The sequence below is a fragment of the Capra hircus genome, chromosome 6 (assembly GCF_001704415.2).
Source record: "Capra hircus breed San Clemente chromosome 6, ASM170441v1, whole genome shotgun sequence".
NCBI classification, from domain to species: Eukaryota; Metazoa; Chordata; class Mammalia; order Artiodactyla; family Bovidae; genus Capra; species Capra hircus.
Genome location: NC_030813.1, coordinates 36436527 through 36459691, shown reverse-complemented (window position 1 = coordinate 36459691; position 23165 = coordinate 36436527). Strand labels below are relative to the sequence as shown.

At 40.1% G+C, this 23165-nt stretch overlaps 1 protein-coding gene across 11 annotated transcripts in view; it reads right to left on the bottom strand.

Moving 5' to 3' along the window:
• The window catches only part of FAM13A (family with sequence similarity 13 member A), a 342045-nt gene that overhangs the window by 91535 nt on the left and 227345 nt on the right, over window positions 1-23165 (bottom strand). For 5 of the 11 annotated variants that reach the window (XM_005681439.3, XM_005681440.3, XM_018049312.1 and 2 more), the window contains exon 1: window positions 9618-10328. The exons of 5 other annotated variants lie outside the window; for them this stretch is intronic. In XM_005681439.3, coding sequence (XP_005681496.1) covers window positions 9618-9646 — 29 coding nt within the window. In that variant the 5' untranslated portion in view covers window positions 9647-10328. Of the gene's footprint in view, window positions 1-7844; window positions 7890-9617; window positions 10330-23165 lie in introns of those variants that run through there. One more of the 11 variants, XM_013964542.2, reaches the window with a different exon arrangement.

Genomic DNA, 23165 nt, shown 5'->3' with positions numbered 1-23165 from the left:
GGTTCTGCTCCATTCAGGAACACAGTAGAAAACATTCTCCCTGTTACTTTTGGAAAACAAACGCCAAGAGTTTTCAGATCAACTTCTAGCCAACTGTTTGCCCCTGTAAGTTTAGGGGGACATTTTTGTAGATATATGTATACTTCTTTATTATAAATCCAAGCAACTTCGCTTACAGTTTTATTATTTGTATGCTGTTAACTAAGAAAGCAACACCTAGCCGCCAGGAGAAATAAAAACAAACCACTTAACTTCAAGAGCAAATAGGTTTTCCTGACCAATGGGTAAATGCAAAAACTGTTAATGAGCTGAAACTGCTCATGTTCACAAGACTAGAACTAACTTCGTTTAGCGAACACGAAGAGGTATTATGCTTTGGAAGCAAAACAAACAAAAGGCTTTCAAAAATTTGCAACCTTCCCCGCAATAAGGTAGGGAAATAATTCAATTCTTTTCTTGATTGCTTAGTACAAATTTGAAATATATTGTTTGGGGCTGAATAGTATCTCCTCAAAAACAGTATCCCCTAACCCCAAGAAACTCAGCATATGATCATGTTTGAAAATTGTCTTTAGAGAGGTGATCAAGTCAACATTACCATAATGGGCTCTAACGCATACAACCAGCACCCTTATAGAGCAGACAGAGGCGGACACACACACAGGTAGCACACCCTGTGAACACGGGAATTGTGTTGCCACCAGCCAAAAACTGGAAGGAAGGAGAGAGGCCAGGGATGACTCGTTTCCCAGTGTCTTTTGAGGGAGCCCAGCCCTGCCAACATGTTAATTTGGGATTTCTGGCCTCTAGAACAGTGAGACTGCAAGGAGATCCAACCAGTCCACTCTGAAGGAGGTCAGCCCTGGGATTTCTTTGGAGGGAATGATGCTGAAGCTGAAACTCCAGTACTTTGGCCACCTCATGCAAAGAGTTGACTCATTGGAAAAGACTCTGATGCTGGGAGGGATTGGGGGCAGGAGGAGAAGGGGACGACCGAGGATGAGATGGCTGGATGGCATCCCTGACTCGATGGACGTGAGTCTGAGTGAACTCCGGGAGTTGGTGATGGACAGGGAGGCCTGGCGTGCTGAGATTCATGGGGTCGCAAAGAGTCGGACACGACTGAGCGACTGAACTGAACTGAACTGAGGACAGTGAGACAATAAATTTCTGTTATTCTCAGCTACCCTGCTGGTGGTGTTTTGTCATAGCTGTGCTGGGAAACTAACAATTCTACTAAAAATATTCCGCCCCCCCAAATCCAGAATTAAGAACCTGCCTAACAAAAGTGGCTCCATCTTACACATAGATTATACTCTGGAATTTCATTTGTAGGATGGCTAAGACTAGAATTGGTTTCCCACACTGACATGGGGATTTGACTTCCAGGCCTGTACTAACCTCTCATTCAAATAAAGTATCCTCAATAAGCACTCCAGAGTCAGTGTTTTGAAAAACTTTGGCCACGACCCAGTTAGAAACACATTTTACATTGTGACAGTACGCAGACACATAAAAGAGACAAACACTTCATAGCATTATTCTTACTTTGGATATTTTCTATTTTGTCATATTTCACAGATATAAAATTATATAAAACACTGGTCACAATCCGCTAAATTGGTTTTATGACCACCAAAAGGTCATGACCCACAGTTGAAAAATGCTATGCTAAACACACATCTCCCTGGCTTGAGGCATAATTAATACACAATGAATGCTGCTGAATTAAGATCAACATTCTCATAGGACAGACAGCAAACACTCTTTTCTTCTCTGCTCCACTGTCAGAATCAGCTCTGGGCCAAAAAAAGTACAGATTTTGTTGAGCCTGGATCACAGAGGAAATCAGAGAGAAAGCAAGTCCAGATACACCTAGCAATATAGATGCGAGAAAGTCGTTCTAGGTGAGCATGGGGGAGCTGATAGAGGATTTCCAGGTCTCTTCAATATTCTTTTCCTGCTTATACCACAGGATGGTGTCAAGAAGGAGACTCAGGGACCCATGGCCTTTTTTGATTTCGCCTTCCTTACTGACCTGGGCTGCCCAGGTTGTGCTAGTGGTCAAGAATCTACTTGTCAATGCAGAAGACGCAAGAGACGTGAGTTCAATTTCTTGGCTGGAAAGATTCCCTGGGGTAGGAAATGGCTACCCACTCCAGTATTCTTGCCTAGAAACTTCCATGGGCAGAGGAGCCTGGCGGTCTACAGTCCATGGAGTTGAAAAAAGTCAGACACAACTGGGAGCTTCTAGAGATTACTAATGACCACGACATTCTTTATCACCTATATTCTGTCTCTTCAATTCAAAGAACTAGTATACTTGGAAGGAACTAGGGAGCACCTTACTCTATTTCCGTCCCTCTACCCAGCTAGTTCTGTCCCTGGATGCCCTTCTAATGAACACTGTTCAATCTCTAGGGAACTGGAGGGGACTGGTGAGGGTGTGTGCCTGCCAGCAACAGGATGCAAAGCTTTTAAGCAGGGAGGGGTGGGGCTGCTTTACCTTCTGTCTCTTCAATCTTTTCCTACAGTGAGAAAGTCAAAAGGAAACCATTACTACCTGTGGACCAGCTGACACAGCTGAGAGTCTCACATCGTACTTTACAGGGGATCCTGGCTGGAGATGCGTTTAGAAGTCACTGGACAGAGTCCTCATTCCTGTTATAATAATTTCAGTTGCATTAACAGCCAATTGCTCTCCTTAAAAAAAAAAAAAAAAATCCCTCACTCCTACTCATGGTCGGTCACCAAACTGCACTGATTCTATCTCAAAAAGAGACAAATCTCTTGAATCTGACCTTTCCTTTCCATTTCTACCGCTTTAGTCCATCACAGTGGCAATACTCATTTTCCCCTGCCACCCAGACCAGTTTATCCTTAACACTCCCATCAGATTTATCTTCCTAACCTGAAAGCCTCTCCTGTTTCCTCTTTGTCTTTGGGGTGAAGTCCAGATGTCCAAACCTGGCACACAAGGGCAGCGAGCTTCCATCAGCCTCGCACTGCACTTTCGTAACCCTGTCTGTACGTGCTGTTCCCTCTGTCTTGAATGCTTCCGGCACTTCTCTCTCTGTCTGGTAAATACTTCATCTCTCAGCTCAAATGTCATCTAATCTGGGAGGCCATCTCCATCACCCTGGAGAGGGGAGAGACTTCTCCATGCAGGTTCCCAGACACTCTGTCCACAACCATAAACCAGTGCCCAGCACATGATGCCACAGATTCCAGAGTTTGGAAGCTGCCTTCACCTCCTGGACTGGTCTTTATCTTTGTCCCCTGCAGCACCTTGCAAGGTACCCAGAACATTCTGGGTGTTCTGTCAGTGGCTGAGGAATAAAATCAGCATCGCTCAGACCATGCTGAATCCTGACATGACCATGTGATTATGCATTGTGAAAACATACCCCATTTATAATTTGTAAAATTAAATTTCCCAACTGGATGCATTCTCAGATAGCTGTATGTTGATTATTTTAAGTTATCTTGTTCCCTGTTATTCCAAACTTAATGGAACTGCAACTGTGCCATGGGCTTTCTCCCACCCTTATTTAGAGAATTTATTTTCTCCCACTGCACAGTTAGATGTGGGAGTGCTGCCATTGTGCCAGTAATGTAAACACTACACTTTCTGTAGGGTACTGTAAACCCAGAAAAGGATATGTTCGGGCAAGGCAATGTTTGAATACGGGCTTGCCACATACTCTATCTGTTTGTTCTGGCTTGAGAGCAGGAAAAGAAATTTTTTTCACTTCATTGCAAACCCAAAGCTTTGTGTGGAGCTTAAAGAAATTTTTGGTTTAGTCACAAAACTGTTTTCAAGGCAGCTGGAAGCTTTCATTTGCCTCTGAGATTCTTGTTCAGCAAAGTGCTGTTTATCATTATTATAGATACAGCAAGATCGCCTTCGGGAGGCAGCAATTTAGAACGTAATATACAGTAAGTTTCTTTTTTGAGTGGGTTGATATTAATGGATAAGAGAATATTTTTAGAACATCAGCAAACACATTGAAATATTTCCTAATCTTTGGCTCTGAAACAAAAGCAAAGGAATAGGTGATACCTGCCAGAGGGAATAGGAAATTTTTTTTTTTTTAGCTAACTTTTTTCAATTATTACCCTGGTAGCTCAGACAGTAAAGAATCTGCCTGCAGTGCCGGAGACCTGGGTTCAATCCCTGGGTTGGGAAGATCCCTTGGAGAAGGGAATGGCTACCCACTCTAGTATTATTGTCAGGAGAATCCCAAGGACAGAGGAGTCTGGCAGGATACAGCCCATGGGGTTGCAAAGACTCAGACACAACTTAGCAACTAACACTTTCACTTTACAACCATTCTTAATGGCTTGCTATAACAAGGTGCCACAGATGGGGTGGCTTCAACAACAGAAACACTGACTTCTCACATTTCCAGAGATTGGAAGCCTGAGATCAGGGTGCCAGCATGGTCAGGTTCTGCTGAGAGCTCTCTCTGGCTTGCAGACTGCCATCTTCTTGCTGTACCTCCACTTGGATGGGGTTGGTGGACGGGGAGACTGTGCTCTGGTACCTTTATCTCCTTGTAAGGGCACCAACCCTATCATGGGAGTCCCACCTCCATGAGCTCATGCAAACCTAATTATTCCCAAAGGTCCCACTTTAACATACCATCACCCTAGGGACTAAAGCTCCAGTATATGAATTTGAATAGTTTTATCATTTACCAAGAACTATAATATTCTTTAACTACAAAATTTCCCCTCTAAGTAAGTATGTTAGGCATTATCACCCTTACTTCATAGGTAAAGAAAATGACTTGCCCAAATTCACATGGCTAACTCACTGTCAGTGTCTGGATATCTGGATATGTTTCTTGACGGCACGTTTACTATCTTTCATTGCTTTCCCCACTGTTATCTGCTGACTCTCTAGTACCTCGCCTTTTTTACCCAGTACTTTAGACAGGGTGATCTCTGTAAAACTTAAGAATAACCGTCACTTTAATTCACACTAGCTTCTTGGTTTGGGGTAAACAGCAAATATTTAGACTTCAGAGCCACTGCAACCATCTCATGACAGCAGAGCCCATGGAGGTCTCCCTTGTTCTCACTTGTTCTCATTACTACCAAATGCAGACCACACTGGTGATGAAATCAAAGTTCAGATACTCAACCCCGGAAGGGTTAACCCAGACTGGAGGTAAGGCAGCTTTTAACTCCCTCTGAGACTGAGGTGGGTCATAGAAGGGAAGGCTGGGGAGGCTGAGTGTTATCAAAGTGCAAACAAGTTTGGAATAGCATGAGTTTTCAGATAAATTAACCTAAGGCGTCACCACCACAAACAGTAGAGGGCTCTCTAACATCACACAGGAGATTCACAAGCTGGCCCATTATTGCCGGGGTTGTTCCTTGGTTAAGTCCCCCATCATCCCAAGTGACCAACATTTACTTGTTTGCAGAAGAATATTCCAAAAACCAATACTTAGAAAGGCCAGATGGATTCTGTTGATAAGAGGTTCAGTGAAATTTTCCCATGCTGGGTCACTAATATATGTTAATTAATACTGTCGCTATAAATCTTAAAGAGCCATTGCAATTTGCAATTTGGTATATTTCACCATCATGAAATAAATATTCAGTAATGTATATTGAATATCATAATTTGCTTGATGAAGTAATGAAAAGAGAGTTATACTGACATTACTCATCTCAGTTTCCCACTTTTATAAATAAATCAAATGGAAAAAGGGATGTGAAAGCACTAAAATAAAAGGAATCTAGACTAGTCATTAGTGCACTTAACTTCATCTTCCATCATTAGTTTTTGTGGCCATAAGATGAGTTAGTGACTATCTGAAAGTTAATCTAGCAAATCAAAATACTGCTGTGAAGTTGAGAGCTTTGTCATGGACATAAGAGTGAGTAAAGGCTATTTCTTAGCCCATTGAAATCTTCTACATATAAAATGGAGATCCTCACCTACAGCTCCACAACATCCAAGGAAAAAAATACAATGGAATATGAATCACGAAAGGAGCTTGAGGTATAAGTAAAGTCTAGAGTCTAATAAACTATCTCTTTAGTGATAGAAAGTAAATTTGTTGTTTAGTCGCTGAGTCTTGTCTGATTCTTTTGTGACCCCATGGATTGTAGCCTTCCAGGCTCCTCTGTCCAGAAGATTTTCCAGGCAAGAATACTGAAGTAGATTGCCAATTCTTTCTCCACGGGATCTTCCCAACCAAGGAACTGAACTCGCATCTCCTGCACTGGTAGGCGAATTCTTTACCACTGAGCTCACCAGGTAAGCGTCTTTAGCACTGAGCCACCAAGTAAACCCTGAAAGTAAATTTAGTACCTGAGAAAAAACTTCTTTCAATTCTTTATATAGTTTCTCTACTTAATTCTAATATTATTCTATTTCCTTGGGAGCACTTTTTTAGCTGGCAAGAATATCAATACAATGCTATACAGTACAAATATTTTAGTATTTCTAAAAATAACTAGAATAATTTAACCATCTCAATAGATGTACTATAAGTTCTATCATTAGTTTAAATCATTTTGAAGTGAACTTTAAGAACTGAGTTCTTTACAGAGGATCAAATTTTAAACATTCAGCCTTTGCAGTTTTTCTAAAAATGGTGAGTTTCAACATAGTCACTTCCATCCTGGAGAAAGTCTGCAAATTATGTTAAGTTATAAACAGATAGTAAAACACATTGAAGGGAACCAAAGTATTTTACTTCATTCTTAGCCTTCAATCTGTTATTCTCATCTTAGTTACTGATTAGCAGTAACAAATTTATCTTCTATACACTTTCACAACATGCTAAGAAAGGCTAAAAAGTCTCTCATGGGAATTATAAGCTAAGCAGACATTGGGGAACAAACATGCCCTCTAAAAAGACCATACACTTATATGAGGTTAAATAAAACATAGGGTAATATTATCCATGCAGGTACATCTCTATTATTATGTTAATTATAATGTCCATTACCAAATGCACCACATGTATTGTAATTGTCTGGTAATGTGTCTGCGACCTCACTAGCATGTGAGCTCTCTGAAGCAGAACTGTTGTCTTCATTCCCTTAGTATCACTGGCAATACAGAGTAGTATTTGGTCATAAAGAAAACATTAAAAAACACTGTAAGTATCTTTTAATAGGTAACACTGACCGTCTAGTACGTGAAAACATCAATTAAGACAAAGACACTTCACATAAGGTCCTGATATCCAATGTGTATTTGGGGATGTTGAGTAGTATAGTGTTAGTATCTTATATATACCTGCTGTCAATGGCTTTATGTAAGTTATAATCATTAACTAGAGTTTAGATCAGTGTTTCTCTGAGTATGTGGACCATTTGTACCATATTTACTTTCAGGAAGCTTGTTAAAATGTTGATACTTCCCTGTCACATCCAGATTCAGATTCAGTAAGTCTAGGGAAAGAGAGGAGCAACAAGACACTGATTTTAAAATAAGTTCCCTAGGTAATTCTCATGCAGCTAAAGTATGAGAAGCACTGGGCTCTCTGCTCAATGCAAACATGAGTGAGCATGAGTTTCTCTTAACTGGTATTTAAAGCTATTCTTTCCCTCAACCACTCAACTTCTAGCCCCTCAGTGTTCTTAAATAGAATGGAGCAATGCATTCAGCCCACAACTCAAGACTCTGCAACTTTCCTGCTCCAGGCAGGATAACAGTGGGGGTGGCTGCCAACAGTCATCTCCACTGGAGGTCACAGAAATCCTTAGTCAAAGACACTGTACTGGGCTTGGAAGAAGCAATTCTGTGTAGGAACCAGAAAGCTTTCTACACAAGCGCTTAACTTCCCTTAACAAAGAGAACCACACAAGCCTACCTGTTCCTTGCCTTCAAGATGTGTTTGATCACAGGCAGGCACAGGCTGACGTGAGGATTGCAAGTCAACCAAATTTAAATCCACAGACATAGGGAGACAGTGAATAAAGTGATCAGCAATCTTGAATGTAAATTCACATTATTCCTCTTACATAGGTTTATTTATAAGGACTAATAATTTAGGACTAAGGACTAATAATTTAGGACTAAGGACTAATAATTTTGGAAGAAATTACGCTGATTCTATTTTAGCTTTCATCAACTTAACTCCCTAAACAATATTTTAGCAGAATACAGATCTAATTTCTTAACAGTTATTATATCATTGTGCAGCTTATTACAGAGTTCAGTTCTAGAAAGGATGTGCTTAAGACACTTAAGAACTGACACCATTATAAGAAAAAATAAGCCCCCAGCTTTAAAGCTGGAAACCACATCAAGAGTCCAAAAATTGCACATTCGTTTTTAGTCTTCAAAATGCATGCCCTTCCCACTGAATTAATATAGACAAATTTTAGATCTATCCATTGATCACTTTCTGCTCTCTTGGGTTATCAATTTTAGAAAAGGAATTCCAGGGACATCCGCATCAAGTTCCATTACAGTGCAGCTGTCATTACAATGAAAGAAAAACACTTATACTGTTTTATCTCACAGGGTACATCTGCAGGAACCATTTTGCAAATGAACACTCAACTTTGGTTTACCTTATTTTCATATTACAACATGACCGTCTGATAAAATGGTTTTTAAAAAAGAAATTCATTTTTTGTCTAGGTTTTCCTCTTATGGATAAACCTTATTTACTATGTGACTTTTAAAATCACTTCCATTAATAAAACTCTCTATAGTCTTCTTAGAGGAAGCATTTACATAGAATCAAATGTCACTGCATGTATAGCAGTTGTAGCTGAAATAGTATAACATGATTTGCAAAAGAAATTCTAAAAATCCTAAAACATGACCTTGGGCAACTGAGGATTTACTCCAAGCCTCATTTTCTAGTTGTGAAACTGGAGGGCTGGACTCCGTCACCTCAGAGGTGACTTCCAGCTTCAACATTCCGGGACATCTTATTCACTTAATTTACCAACAGTGATCTTTTTGACATGCCTTTTGTTTAAACTTACTTTTCTCTGCTTTAGTATAACTCCTCCGCCCCAACCCCCAATCCATATTACAATCATTAATGAACAAAACAGAGCCTTGTGCTCAATCATTCTTACAGAGCAGTTTGGTTTGTTTGCTTAAAGGTGTCATCTGTGTAATCAACCTATCTAGAATTATTCATGGGGAAATAATATCCTTAGCATCTATGTCCATGTATTATAAAGTACTTATTGATAGAAAATCCTTGTCTAGATATAAAACTCAACGCAGAGGGCTCCTAAAATGCATTTTTAAAAGGTCTTTCCCCTGTCGCCATCCTTCAAAATGAGATTAGAGCTCACCGCAGCTTCATAACATCACTTAGAAACTCATTCAGTTTCTAATTCAGTTTTATTTTAAACCTGCTCAATATATTCTTCAGTTTCTGTTTTTTTTTTCAGATGTCAAAGCTATTTTGTTATATTTATTTTAATTCTTCTTCACCGAACAGTGAAGAAGATAAGAAGTTGGGCATAAGTGTCAGTATAAGAAGCAATATGTTTACATTTTTCTGGTCTTGAGTTTGCAGCATATTACTGAAAGATGCCAAGTATTGGCAAAGTTATATAGTTTTACACCACTCAGAAAATACGGAAGAAAAAACCCAAATAGGAAAGAATACTACCTTTGCAGAGGCATGATTTCACAAGCCATCCTTGTCTGGAAATTGGCAGGGGACCCTCACAACTGTTTCTTCCGCGCCTAGTGGGGGCGTCTGTGCAGGGACCGGCTGCTCACAGCGGCTGGGCCAGGCTGGGGGCGGGAGGTTGCACCTCACCGCCGGAGAAGCAGCTTGCTCTGCAGTCTGCCAGCGTCCCGCTGCTCTCTGCCTCCAAACTTCTCCAAGCAGTGCTATTTGATCGCTGCCTCTCTTACATTTCCACCGCAGTCCACTTTGACCTTTGTTCCAGGGAAGCAACTGAACCACCCAGCCAATCAGAGGAGCAGCTGCTGCAGGGCTTAAAGGCGCTGCTTCTTTTGCGGCGGCTGCTGCTCCTCCCCTGGCTCCTCAGCGGGCTTGCCTTATTCTGGTAACACGAAACTTTCCTCGGAGCCCTTCCACAGACGGGCTTGTCAGTCTGGGGAAACAACCAATAACTGCGGCAAGAGCAGAGTCCCTTGACCTCTCAGTACTGAGACTGCCAACAAGGAAATCCATTTGTCAAGGAAAGACACTGCCTCTGAAACTGAAGGTTTCTGTGACAGAAGGCATAAGCTGCGTCCTGTCTCTTTTCTTCTTAAAAAAGAACAAAGAAAAAAAATCAAACCACTAACACTGAAAGGCGTAATACTCTTCTAGAAGGCGCGCAGGCACTCTTCTAGACCCCTGCCCTACCCATATTTATTTCCTGCTGATGTTTACATTGCGGTGGCTACTAGTCACTGGTGACATCTCCCAAGGCACGTAGCTCTCATTTCTGGGGAGAACACACGTCCTAAGACTGACTGCTCAGGGTCTCAAGGGATCAATGTGACTATTTCCCATGGAAATATTTCAACTTATTATTTCTGCATTTTATCCTTATAAAGTGAATGTGTTTATTTAAATACCCATTTTCCTCTAAGAATACCACCAGCATATTTTTGGTAGGTTGGTTATTTATTGATCTTTTTTTTTTTTTTTACAGGTAACACCAAATCAATTTCTCATAAAGGCTGCTAAATGCCTGTTAGTTACCTAACTTTCCCTTATTTTCCTCTTCAGTGGGGAATACTAATGTGTTGTTTTAGGAACATAACGGTTAATCCATAGGTTTCAAACACTGCAGAACAAATCTAGAAATATATTTTATTAAGCTTTCCTTCACAGCGTAAGACTTGCTGAGAGTTACAACAAAGCCCAGAACATCGCTTTTAGCACAAGGGCAGAGGGCCAGAGTCCACAACATTCAGAAACAGAGGGGGCTTGTATGACCAAAAAGGTATCCTTCTCCCCTGTAGTTTTCCCCAGATTTCTTACAGATCACTCATAATTCTGAATTTAGAACACAAAGCCCTACTGTAAGCATCCACTCTCCTTTGCTATACCTACTAATAAAAATATTCACTGTCCGACTAAATACTCCATCATATTTATGACGATGGATTAGTTATCCTAAAATTTATATTCAGACATTATGATAGAATCAATAACTAAAATCAGCCATTTAAAACAACAGAAGTTTTAAGTGTTTTAAAGTAAATTCAGAACCTACTTTTATTGAAGGTATCAGTATAGTGTTTTGATTCTAGACTTAGAAATTCTAATCATTCTCCAGTAACAATAACCTTGTTTTACGTATTTCTTAAGTTTTTTACCTTTCAAAAATGCATCTCTATATCTTGCTTAACACTTCATTTCTGGAGATAGGAAATCACTGTTACATATCATGATATCATTTCACTGATAAGTAAACTTGGTACTAGAAAATGAAGCAATTTGGAAACTTCACATGGAAAGTTAGTGGCAGAACAGAAACTGGTTTCAGGATTGCTCAGGTCTGCTTCAGATCTCTGCTGTACAGCATAGTGCTTAATCCATTCTACATGAGTTTTTAAAATATTTACAGGATAACATATTTTTAGAAATAGTTAAAATGCAGGCGATAGAAACAATATCTTCTAATTTTATGAATATATCAATACTATATGGCTAAAAGAGACATGAAACCAATAATAAAGGACCCAGTATTACAAAAAATATGTTAAATCATATAATAATTTACATTCAATACATACTGGATGTAAAATACTGAATAGGAACATTCAAATTTTAACATCTGATTCCACATACATTTCCTGATAATTAAATCTGCCTATCCCTCTAACATGCCATATTACTAGTGAGATGTCAGTGGTCATTTCTGAAAATCACCTAACACTATAACTCAGTAATTACCTGCCCTTTCAAGTCTCCATTATTTATTTATAATGATTCCTCCTTTCACTTTTGGTTGATTTTCAGGGCATGACTAGATGATCATTTTTGAATTTATACTTGGACCGCGGCTCCTCCTTTCAAACCACACCAGAGTCCTGGATCACTGGGATAGCTTTATTACTCCATGCCCCACATCCTCATGTCAGTTCTTCATTGTCAGGTAGCAGAAGCTCCACTCTCTGAACCCTGCCAGCGCCAGTTTCTCAGACTTGAACTCCCGGACCACATTTCCTCCCACGCCCTACAAGGCGCACCTCTCATGACCAGCATAGCGCGGCTTCCCCCATCCCTCCTCCTCCTCCTGAGCTCTCTCTTCAGCTCCACCTGTTTGTCTACATCTGCAGAGGACAACCTGCACCCAAACTGACGAGCACACAGCTTTAAAAAGAGATGCGTTGCTGGCTGTCCTTAGCATTTAGTTTTTCCAAAACAGGTTCACTAGCATCCTCTGCTTCTTCACCCTGTATACATTCTGCCAGCTGGGTGACCTACTGCCAGGCTGCTAAACATTGCAAAAGAAAGTCACAGAACCCTGGCAACTGGGTAGATTAAAAAGTCCTATTTAATCTTGGCCTGAACCTCAGTACTATGTGTCAAGCTTGTAGCTGTCTTTGATTTCCCAAAGAAACTGCTGCTGATTTCCAGTACTACAAATCTGAACCTCTCTTATGTCACTAAGTACTTTGCTTCCTAAATTTACAAAGAAAGTCAAGATAATCAAATATGAGTGAATTCCTTTGGTCTCTTTTGCATTAAGTGTTGAAGTACCACCACCAACACCTAACACACACACACACACGCCCCTTGCTTGGTTCCTTTTGACATCTTCCTAGTGTAGGGAAACACATCCACACACACAGGACTCAAACTTCTTATCCATGTATTGAATCTCATCATTTTCTCTTCTCCCCCACCTTAAGTCTGTCCCCAGTCCGACAGGCACCCTAGCGAGTGCCCCTAGCCTTGAAAGCTTTTCCTCAGTATTCCTACCCTCTGGTGACGCAATGCCATTTGCCTCCCCTTCCTACTGACAGGCTGCCCAAAGCCTGCTTCTGCTCCTCCCACTTCCCCCAAAATTACTCCTCTGCCTCACACCGATGTACCTCAGACTTCACCACATTTCTGAAACTGCTTTTGAAGCCACCAATGCTCTTTTGGTCACTAAATCTAAATGCCTTGTCTTAGATCTCTTTCTCCTCTTAACTTTTACAGAAACACCCACCTTCAGTTTTCTGAAAGTCTTTGGTTCTCTGTGATCTTTCCTGGGCATTCTCCAAGTGTCCTGATTATTCCATCCTCCTTTTATTTCATCTGTCTTCCCTCCTCTCTTGCACCCTTTCCGCCTCATCTTCTAGCCCCACATCTTTCAATACAGGCACTCCATTAGAGTTTAATAAAGTGCACTCTGGAATTACGCTCCTAGGGATTGGATTCCAGCTCTGCCACAGACAGGCAGCGTAAACTTGGGCCAGCTGTTTAAAAGCTCTGAAGTTGCTCTGAGGAATAAATGAGATCATGTGTATAAACCATGTAAAATAGTTCCTGGCAAATAAGTGCTCAATAATTATTAGTATTATCACCCTAATCAACACGTTCAAAGCTTCATATTATCTGATTCCCCAAATTCTCCTCCTCCTGGCCCCTCTTGTTAATGATGTTATGATTCTCTCTATGAATCAGACTCAGAGCATGAGTCATCATTACTCCTCCCTTTCCTCTCCTTAACCAAATCTGTTGATTGTTCTGTCATGCCTCTTTACTCAGTGGGTCTTGGTCATCTACAGTATCATGACAACCTTCAAGATGATCTTTTGCCTCCATTCATTCTATCTCCAGTGAATACATTTCACTATTAGAGTGAATTTCCTACTGTGGTTGTAAACTGGATACTCACTGCCCTTCTCAAAAGCTCTAGGAGCTCCCAGCTACCTTTTAAATGAACTCCAATTCTTTTAATATGATGATTAAGACTGCTGATTAACCTCAATATTCTCCTCCAGATGAGCTGCTTATATCACCTAAGGAACCCAATCCAGATTTACCTGGACACCATTTTCAAATCTGTTCTGAATCTATGCCAAACATTTACCCTTTGTCTAGACTATTTTCCCATGCCATTTTCTCCTGGCAAAATTCTGTGCACTCTCAGAATTAGGCAAGATGAAACAAATCTCTTACCCATTTTAACTCAGACAGCCCTTTGCCCACCACAATGTTCATTAATATTTGAACTTAAATATTTTCTCCCTATTGGAAAGAAAGTTCTCCAGGTAGGAGCTGTATTTTCCCTGCAGCCATTACACAGAACAGACATCCAATAGTGCTGAATGGATGAGTGAACTAATATATCAAACTCTCTTCAGAGTCTGAGCATAACTCCTTTGATTAGATTTTCACTTATCAAGCAATGATTCTACCTACTTTTTAAACATTTCCTATTTTAGGGTTTTTGTTTGTGTTTTTGTAAGTCACTCAGTCATGGCTGACTCTTTGCAACCCCATGGACTGTAGCCTGCCAGGCTTCTCTGTCCAAGGAACTCTCTGGGCAAGAATACTGGAGTGGGTAGCCTTTCCTTTCTCCAGGTTTGCATCAGAGAGAGAGTAGACAGCTCTTTTAGATTCAAATGAAGGTTAATGATAACCAATAACTAGTTAAAGAAATAAACTAGTGGGGTTATACACTGGTGTACAATTCCAGAGATGCATAAAGTAAGATTCTATCCAAAACTTTCAAAATCTTTTAAGCACTTTACATTACCCAATCTCTCCCAAGCTGTCTATTTCCTTTTCTACATTTCAGCTGGCTTGCAGACTTCTAATTTTCTTACATAACTTCTTTAGCAGATTCCAAGTGTTTGGCAATAGGTTTGTTTGCACTTGTGATATCAAGAGCAACAACTGCTCCAAAAATGATGTGGCTTCATTTGTTTTAATTTCAACATCAATTTGAAGCAACTGAAGAACTGAGAACATTTCTTGGCCACATTATTTTGTTTTCATATGTTGTTTTAACATCAGATTGATTTGTTTCCTAAGAAAAAATATGTTGAAATAATTTCTTTCTTACAGGTTTGGTAAGAAAGTACTTCTCAGGCAAGGTTTCTTCCTCATATTTGTATCAATCTTTATAAATTGCACTAAGGAGCAAAACCTTCCACAAGATGCTCACACAGTATTCAAAAATGGTAATGACTAAATCTGACAGGAGTCTTTGTAATTATGAAGCCAGGATTTTAAGGGTACATATAATTTAGATACCCTGGTGGCAAGAATACACGGAAGAACTGTAAAAAAAGATCTTCATGACCCAGATAATCATGATGGTGTGATCATTAATCTAGAGCCAGACATCTTGGAATGTGAAGTCAAGCGGGCCTTAGAAAGCATCACTACGAACAAAGCTAGTGGAGGAGATGGAATTCCAGTTGAGCTGTTTCAAATCCTGAAAGATGATGCTGTGAAAGTGCTGCACTCAATATGCCAGCAAGTTTGGAAAACTCAGCAGTGGCCACAGGACTGGAAAAGGTCAGTTTCCATTCCAATTCCAAAGAAAGGCAATGCAAAAGAATGCTCAAACTACCGCACAATTGCACTCATCTCACATGCTAGTAAAGTAATGCTCAAAATTCTCCAAGCCAGGCTTCAGCAATACGTGAACCGTGAACTCCCTGATGTTCAAGCTGGTTTTAGAAAAGGCAGAGGAACCAGAGATCAAATTGCCAACATCCACTGGATCATGGAAAAAGCAAGAGACTTCCAGAAAAACATCTATTTCTGCTTTGTTGACTATGCCAAAGCCTTTGACTGTGTGGATCACAATCAACTGTGGAAAATTCTGAAAGAGATAGGAATACCAGACCACCTAACCTGCCTCTTGAGGAATCTGTATGCAGGTCAGAAAGCAACAGTTAGAACTGGACATGGAACAACAGACTGGTTCCAGATAGGAAAAGGAGTACATCAAGGCTGTATATTGTCACCCTGCTTATTTAACTTACATGCAGAGTACATTATGAGAAACGCTGGACTAGAAGAAACACAAGCTGGAATCAAGATTTCCAGGAGAAATATCAATAACCTCAGATATGCAGATGACACCAATCTTATGGCAGAAAGTGAAGAGGAACTAAAAAGCCTCTTGATGAAAGTGAAAGAGGAGAGTGAAAAAGTTGGCTTAAAGCTCAACATTCAGAAAACTAAGATCATGGCATTTGGTCCCATCACTTCATGGGAAATAGATAGGGAAACAGTGGAAACAGTGTCAGACTTTATTTTTGGGGGCTCCAAAATCACTGCAGATGGTGACTGCAGCCATGAAATTAAAAGACGCTTACTCCTTGGAAGAAAAGTTATGACCAACCTAGATAGTATATTCAAAAGCAGAGATTTTACTTTACCAACTAAGATCCGTCTAGTCAGGGCTATGGTTTTTCCAGTGGTCTTGTATGGATGTGAGAGTTGGACTGTGAAGAAGGCTGAGCGCCGAAGAATTGATGCGTTTGAACTGTGGTGTTAGAGAAGACTCTTGAGGGTCCCTTGGACTGCAAGGAGATCCAACCAGTCCATTCTGAAGGAGATCAGTCCTGGGTGTACTTTGGAAGGAATGATGCTAAAGCTGAAGCTCCAGTACTTTGGACACCTCATGCGAAGAGTTGACTCATTGGAAAAGACTCTGATGCTGGGAGGGATTGGGGGCAGGAGGAGAAGGGGACGACCGAGGATGAGATGGCTGGATGGCATCACGGACTCGATGGATGTGAGTCTGAGTGAACTCCGGGAGATGGTGATGGACAGGGAGGCCTGGCGTGCTGCGATTCATGGGGTCGCAAAGAGTCGGGCACGACTGAGCGACTGAACTGAACTGAACTGAACTGGTACCACTGCATAGGATTCTGACTAAACTTGCTCTCCAGCAATCGGGGTGAGAACACTAGTGACGTTCAGGGCTCATCAGCAGATAGTATTATTATCGACCACAGCCAGTGAAGAGAGAAGAAACTGAAGGGGTGGTGCATGAAGGTAATCAGCATGCACTGGGAAGTTATGCTGTGTTCATTTTAATAGATGTGGAAATGAAGAAGTTATCTTCAGCACGCAGATAGTAAGTGCCTGATATGAAGCCGGCATCTGAATGCCACAGCATTTCCATGATATGAAAGCTTTTAAAGATGATAAAGGATTATATTTACTCATCAATAACACACATTATCAACTGGCTGCAGGAAAGAAAGAATCCTTTCTTTTGGTCTGAGTTTTATATTTAGATGAGTGCAAATATATTAAATAAGGGGTTCCCAGGTGGCTCAGTGCTAAAGAATCCTCCTGCAATGCAGGAGACGCAGGTTCAATTCCTGAGTCGGGAAGATCCCTTGCAGAAGGAAACAGCAACCTACTCCAGTATTTTTGCCTGGGAAATCCCATGGACAGAGGAGCCTGGAGGGCTACAGTCCGTGGGGTCACAAGAGAGTCGGACATGACTTAGTGACTAAGCAATAACAACATACAGTCTAATAATGGCTGTCTGAACCAAAGACAGACAGTGGACCAGAACAAACCTCTTTTGCTACTCTGAGTCGACAGAGTATGAGAGAGAGGGTGGGGGGGGAGAGAGAGAGGGAGAGTATGTGTGTGTGTGTGTGTGTGTGTGTGTGTGTGTGTTGTGTAATGGTAAAAGACAGCTTTGTTGCAGTAGGTGAAGGAAGTGGTTGGCATGGGGTGTTGAGGGGAAGAGGAAGAAACAGAAAAGATGGAAAATTAAACTTTAAATTGTATTCCTCTAAGAAATAAATACATGGAAATGACAGGTAGACTATCAACTGTTTTTATGTTAAAAACAAAAAAACTACAGTATTTCTTAACTCAAAGAATGATTATAAAGCCTCATAAAAGATTTATTTTAGAAAGCAAAACAGTGACATTTAAAACAGGTTCATGCTAATAGGAATAAGGAATTTCTAGTTAGGTAAACTAATTTTCTTCAGTTACAGCAGAAACAAAGATGCTTTCTTTACTTAAGGCCCAAATAAAAAATAATTAATAAAATCAACATAATTAAAATATTTCATTACTTATTAGAATTGTTTAGTATATAATTAAAGATTGCTGGAAAAAATCCATGGGGATAGAAATTATGTAATTGTTTTTTCAAAGACAAGCTGCATGCTAAGTCGCTTCAGTTGTGTCTGACTCTTTGCAGCCCTATGGGCTATAGCCAGCCAGGCTCCTCTGTCCATGGAATTCTCCAGGCAAGCATACTGGAGTGGGTCACCATTTCCTCTTCCAGGGGATCTTTCTGACCCAAGAATCGAACCTGCGTCTCCTGCATTGCAGGTGGATTCTTTACCACAGAGCCACAGGAGAAGCCCCTTTTTCCAAAGACACACCTCTTTAATTCTAATGATAGATCTTGCTTTTAAAATGGTGTATGGAGTTATTTCATTAAAACACACCTGAGGCCTTGGCGGAGCCTACAGTGGTGCACGCAGCTCACTTATTTGGGTTTTAGGCTCCTGTAGAGCTGCCAGAGAGGGTAGAGGACAAGGCTGCAAACAGTGAGGCAAGGCTGCAAGGCCTCCACAGCTGCAGAGGCACCACTCCGGGTTCCCCTTTCCACCCCATTGACACCTTGACTTCACTAACTGGTTCCAGCATCCTCAATACAAGCATCAAAACTTTCACCAGAAAGACTGTCAAATCAAAAGACAAGTAACTACAGTACCTACTCAAGGGGAATATAGCCAATATTGCATAAAAACTGAAAATGGAGTACAATCATTAAAACTGTATAAAAATTAATAAAAAAAGACAATTGCAATCTATGGTATATAAATACATAATTATACAGAAATTCATACATAAGCTCTATTTCTTCTTTAAAAAAGTGAATTTCTTCTAACAACAGAGGGACTGCAATCTCTTCATAAAAAGTGGTTAAAAATAAATTCTTTGAAACAACTTACATAATTGTTCTCCAACTTTCTGGGACAGGGAAAAATCCATATTTTTGCCAGATGGAATCTCAGTTAGTGACCACTGCCAATAAATAAGTGCTTGAGCACATTTTCCTGGAATGGGACTCCCTGGGCATGACTTTCTCCAAATCTCCCTCGGGAGCCCAGATAATAGCATTTCTGTTCTCACAAAATAAGTCATGCCCCACACAACAGCTGCTACCACACCTGAGATCAGCTGCCTGAGACTGTCCCAGTGACCTTTCACCCCGTTAAACAATATTTCCTGTAGAGGCGAAGCCGACTTCAGCGGGGCTCCCTTTGAGAAATGCCAAAATTATTTACTGTGATATGGTAACTGATTGGTAATCTGCTGATTCTGTATCCCTCAGACATAAACTCTTCATCTTTCTGAGACATAAAATACTGAGCATGAGCAAAAAATCTCTCAATGGCAATACACTAGCTGGTGAAATTATTTTATCATAAAGTGGAATGCTTTGCTTTCAAGCAAGCAATAAATGAATAAATGAAAATATATTAAGAAAGAAAATAAAAGGAAATAGAGATCATTTGTCTTACCAATAATAGGTCACATTAAAAAAATCACATAAATAAAGCAAATTAACATAACAAAAGAGAAACAGACTCACAGATACAGAGAACAAATTAGTGGTTACCTGTGGGGAGAGGAAAGCGGGGAAGGGCAAAACAGGAGTAGGGGATTAAGAGATACAAACTGTTAGGTATGAAATAAGTTAGGAGGAAATATTATACAGCACAGGGAATATAGCCACTATTTTACAGTAACTTTAAATGGAGAATAATCTATAAAGATGTGAATTGCTATATTGTACACTTGAATTGTATAACATTGTAAATCAACTGTACCTCAATAAAAAAATAAAATAAAAAAATCACAGTAGTGGTGCCCTAAAGTGTCAACATCCCTAGAACATTTTAAAGGATCTGATTTAAAAAAATTATTGTAAATTCAACACTTCAGAGAATTGATCCACTGCATTAAATAACTGCATATATATCTTCTTTTTCTAGTTCTATTCATGTGTAGAGCATTATTAGAATTCATAAATGAATCCAAAAATTTTTTCCTCATTGTATTTTAGTATGGAGATATAATTGGACAAAGAAATTTCAAATAAATTAGGGCCTATACATAAAGTTAATAAAAGCAACAGTCTCCTCCAAATAGGCAATGCAGTTAATTCATTATTTAAAAAGAAAAAGTGCATATAAGTTTCCAAAATTTTGCTTCAGGAAGACAACTCTAAATTGTAAAATAATCCCAATTTGAAAAGTCTGGAAACAACCTAGTAAAATACGTTTGGACAAATATGAGTACCTCTAGAAATATTAGCCTAGACTTCAAATCACTTTATATGAAATGGATAAATGGTAGAGTGTGGCCAAACCAAATGATAACTGAATGGATATTCCGGCACAAAGAGAAGCTTAAATGAGATAATATTGCCTCTCTCATTTTTGGTGAGTTCACTACCATCACCTGTTCTTTTCCATGCTCCTTACCCCTCCCCATAGTTAAAATTTCATTCCTTAATTTCTGAATGGGGGCTTCCCAGGTGGTGCTAGCAGCGAAGAATCTGCCCGCCAGTGCAGGAGAGGCCAGAGACGCAGGTTCAGTCCTGTTCAATGCCTTGGGTTGGGAAAACCCACTGGAGTAGGAAATGGCAGCCTGCTCCAGAATTCTTGCCTGTAAAATCCCATGGACAGAGGAGCCTGGCAGGCTATAGTCTATGGGGCTGCAGAGTCAGACACGACTGACTGCCTAAACACGCACACACAGAGCCTCTGGATGACAGCTTTCACAGTAGGTAAAAACTGTTATACAGAACTCATCTTCCCAAAACACTACTGTAACATCAAAAAGCTTTAACTGCTTTTCATAGCTTAACAAACTATAACTGAAATTCTACTCACACACACAAACTGTGGAAAATTCTTCAAGATACGGGAATACCAGACCACCTTACCTGCCTCCTGAGAAATCTGTATTCAGGTCAACAAGCAACAGCTAGAACCAGACATGGAACAATGGACTGGTTCCAAATTGGGAAAGGAGTATGTCAAGGCTGTATATTGTCACCCTGCGTATTTAACTTATATGCAGAGTACATCATGCGAAATGCTAGTCTGGGTGAAGCACAAACTGGAATCAAAATTGCCAGGAGAAATATTAATAACCTCAGATATGCAGATGACACCATTCTTATGGCAGAAAGTAAAGAGGAACTGAAGAGACTCTTGATGAAAGTGAAAGTGAAGTAGCTCAGTTGTGTCCAATTCTTTGCAACCCCATGGACTGTAGCCTACCAGGCTCTTCCATCCATGAAATTTTCCAAGCAAGAGTACTGGAGTGGGTTGCCATTTCCTTCTCCAGGGGATCTTCCCAACCCAGCGATCGAACCTGGGTCTCCACACTGCAGGCAGATGCTTTACCCTCTGAGCCACCAGGGAAGCCCTGAAAGTGAGAGAGGAGAGTGGAAAAGCCGGCTTAAAACTCAACATTCAGAAAACAAAGATCATGGCATCCGGTCCCATCACTGCACGGCAAATAGAGAGGGAAACAGTGGAAATGGTGAGAGACTTAATTTCCTGGGGCTCCAACATCACTGCGGATGGTGATTGCAGCCATGAAATTAAAAGATGATTACTCCTTGGAAGAAAAGCTATGACCAACTTAGACAGCATATTCAAAAGCAAAGACATTACTTTGCTGAGAAAGGTCCGTCTAGTCAAAGGTGTAGTTTTTCCAGTAGTCATGTATGGATGTGAGAGTTGGACCATAAAGAAGGCTGAGTGCCGAGGAACTGATGCTTTTGAACTGTGGTGTTGGAGAAGACTCTTGAGAGTCCCATGGACAGCAAGGAAATCAAACCAATCAATCCTAAAGGAAATCAACCCTGAATATTCATTGGAAGGACTGATGCTGAAGCTGAAACTCCAATACTTTGGTCACCTGATGCGAAGAACTGACTCATTGAAAAGATCCCAATGCTTAAAAAGATTGAAGGCAGGAAGAAAAGGGTATGACAAGGATGAGATGGTTGGATGGCATCACTGCCTCAACGGACATGAATTTGAGCAAGCTCTGGGAGTTGGTGATGGACAGGGAAGCCTGGAGTGCTGCAGTCCATGGGGTCGCAGAGAGTCGGACATGACTGCGTGACTGAACTGAACTGATTCACAGATACAAGAGGGCCCTTCTGCTTCTCCATATCCACATATATTATTATTACCCTCCCCTTCACATGAATGGCGGGTTGAGGTTGGCTGAACTGCACATGGCCACAGATGTGCTCTGCTGTCCGTTTGTTCCTGTTCAGCATTTCTCTTAGCCTGGAATCCCCCTTCTGAACCCATATCCACTAATCCAAATACAACTCAGCCTGTTTGGGCTTCTCATCACTGCTCTTTCCAATTCCACCACTCAAGGGATTTTATCCTCTTAAATGAATGAAGCCATAATTGTTAAGTCCAAAGTCAGTTCAGTTGTAGCTCTATATCATTTCTCTAAAATCTAACAATTTATATCTGACAATCTATATCTCTCTTGAAACATTTGTCATCCTTTATTTAAAATACAACAGATATTATTTCTTGTTGCAAATTATATAATCTATACTCACACAGAAAATTTAGAAAATACAGAGAAAAAAGAATATAAAAGTCAAACACAATCCCATTACTTACATAAGCATTATTTAATATGATTCTATGTCCTTTCATTTTTCTCTATTTAGATATAATTTATATAATTACATAAAGATGGGACAATGCAAAGTATTTAATGCCAGCAAACCATGTACGTAAAAATGGATGAAATGGTAAATTTTACATATATTTTACAATAAAAGATAAGGATTATGCAGTATGTCCTATTTTATAACATTACATTTAATAACCAGTCAAATATTTCTATAACATTTCTACTCCTCAAAAATATTTTTATGCTTCTTATATTTCTATCCACAATGACAAGTATAATCATTTGATTCAAGTAGTGATTGCTAGATTTTTCCACTATAAAAGAATGTTTTCTCATTGCAATGAAAAATTATCTGTGAGATGATGATTTGAGACTGAAAATTCAGATGCCAGATGTTTGAGCATATACCTCAAAGGTAGAGGCAACAGAACTTGCTGATGAATTGGTTGAGAAAGATAGAGGAATAACAAAGTTTTGGCCTCAGTAACTGGGTGAATTGGAGAAGGAAATGGCAACCTACTTCACTGTTCTTGCCTGGATAATCCCATGGACAGT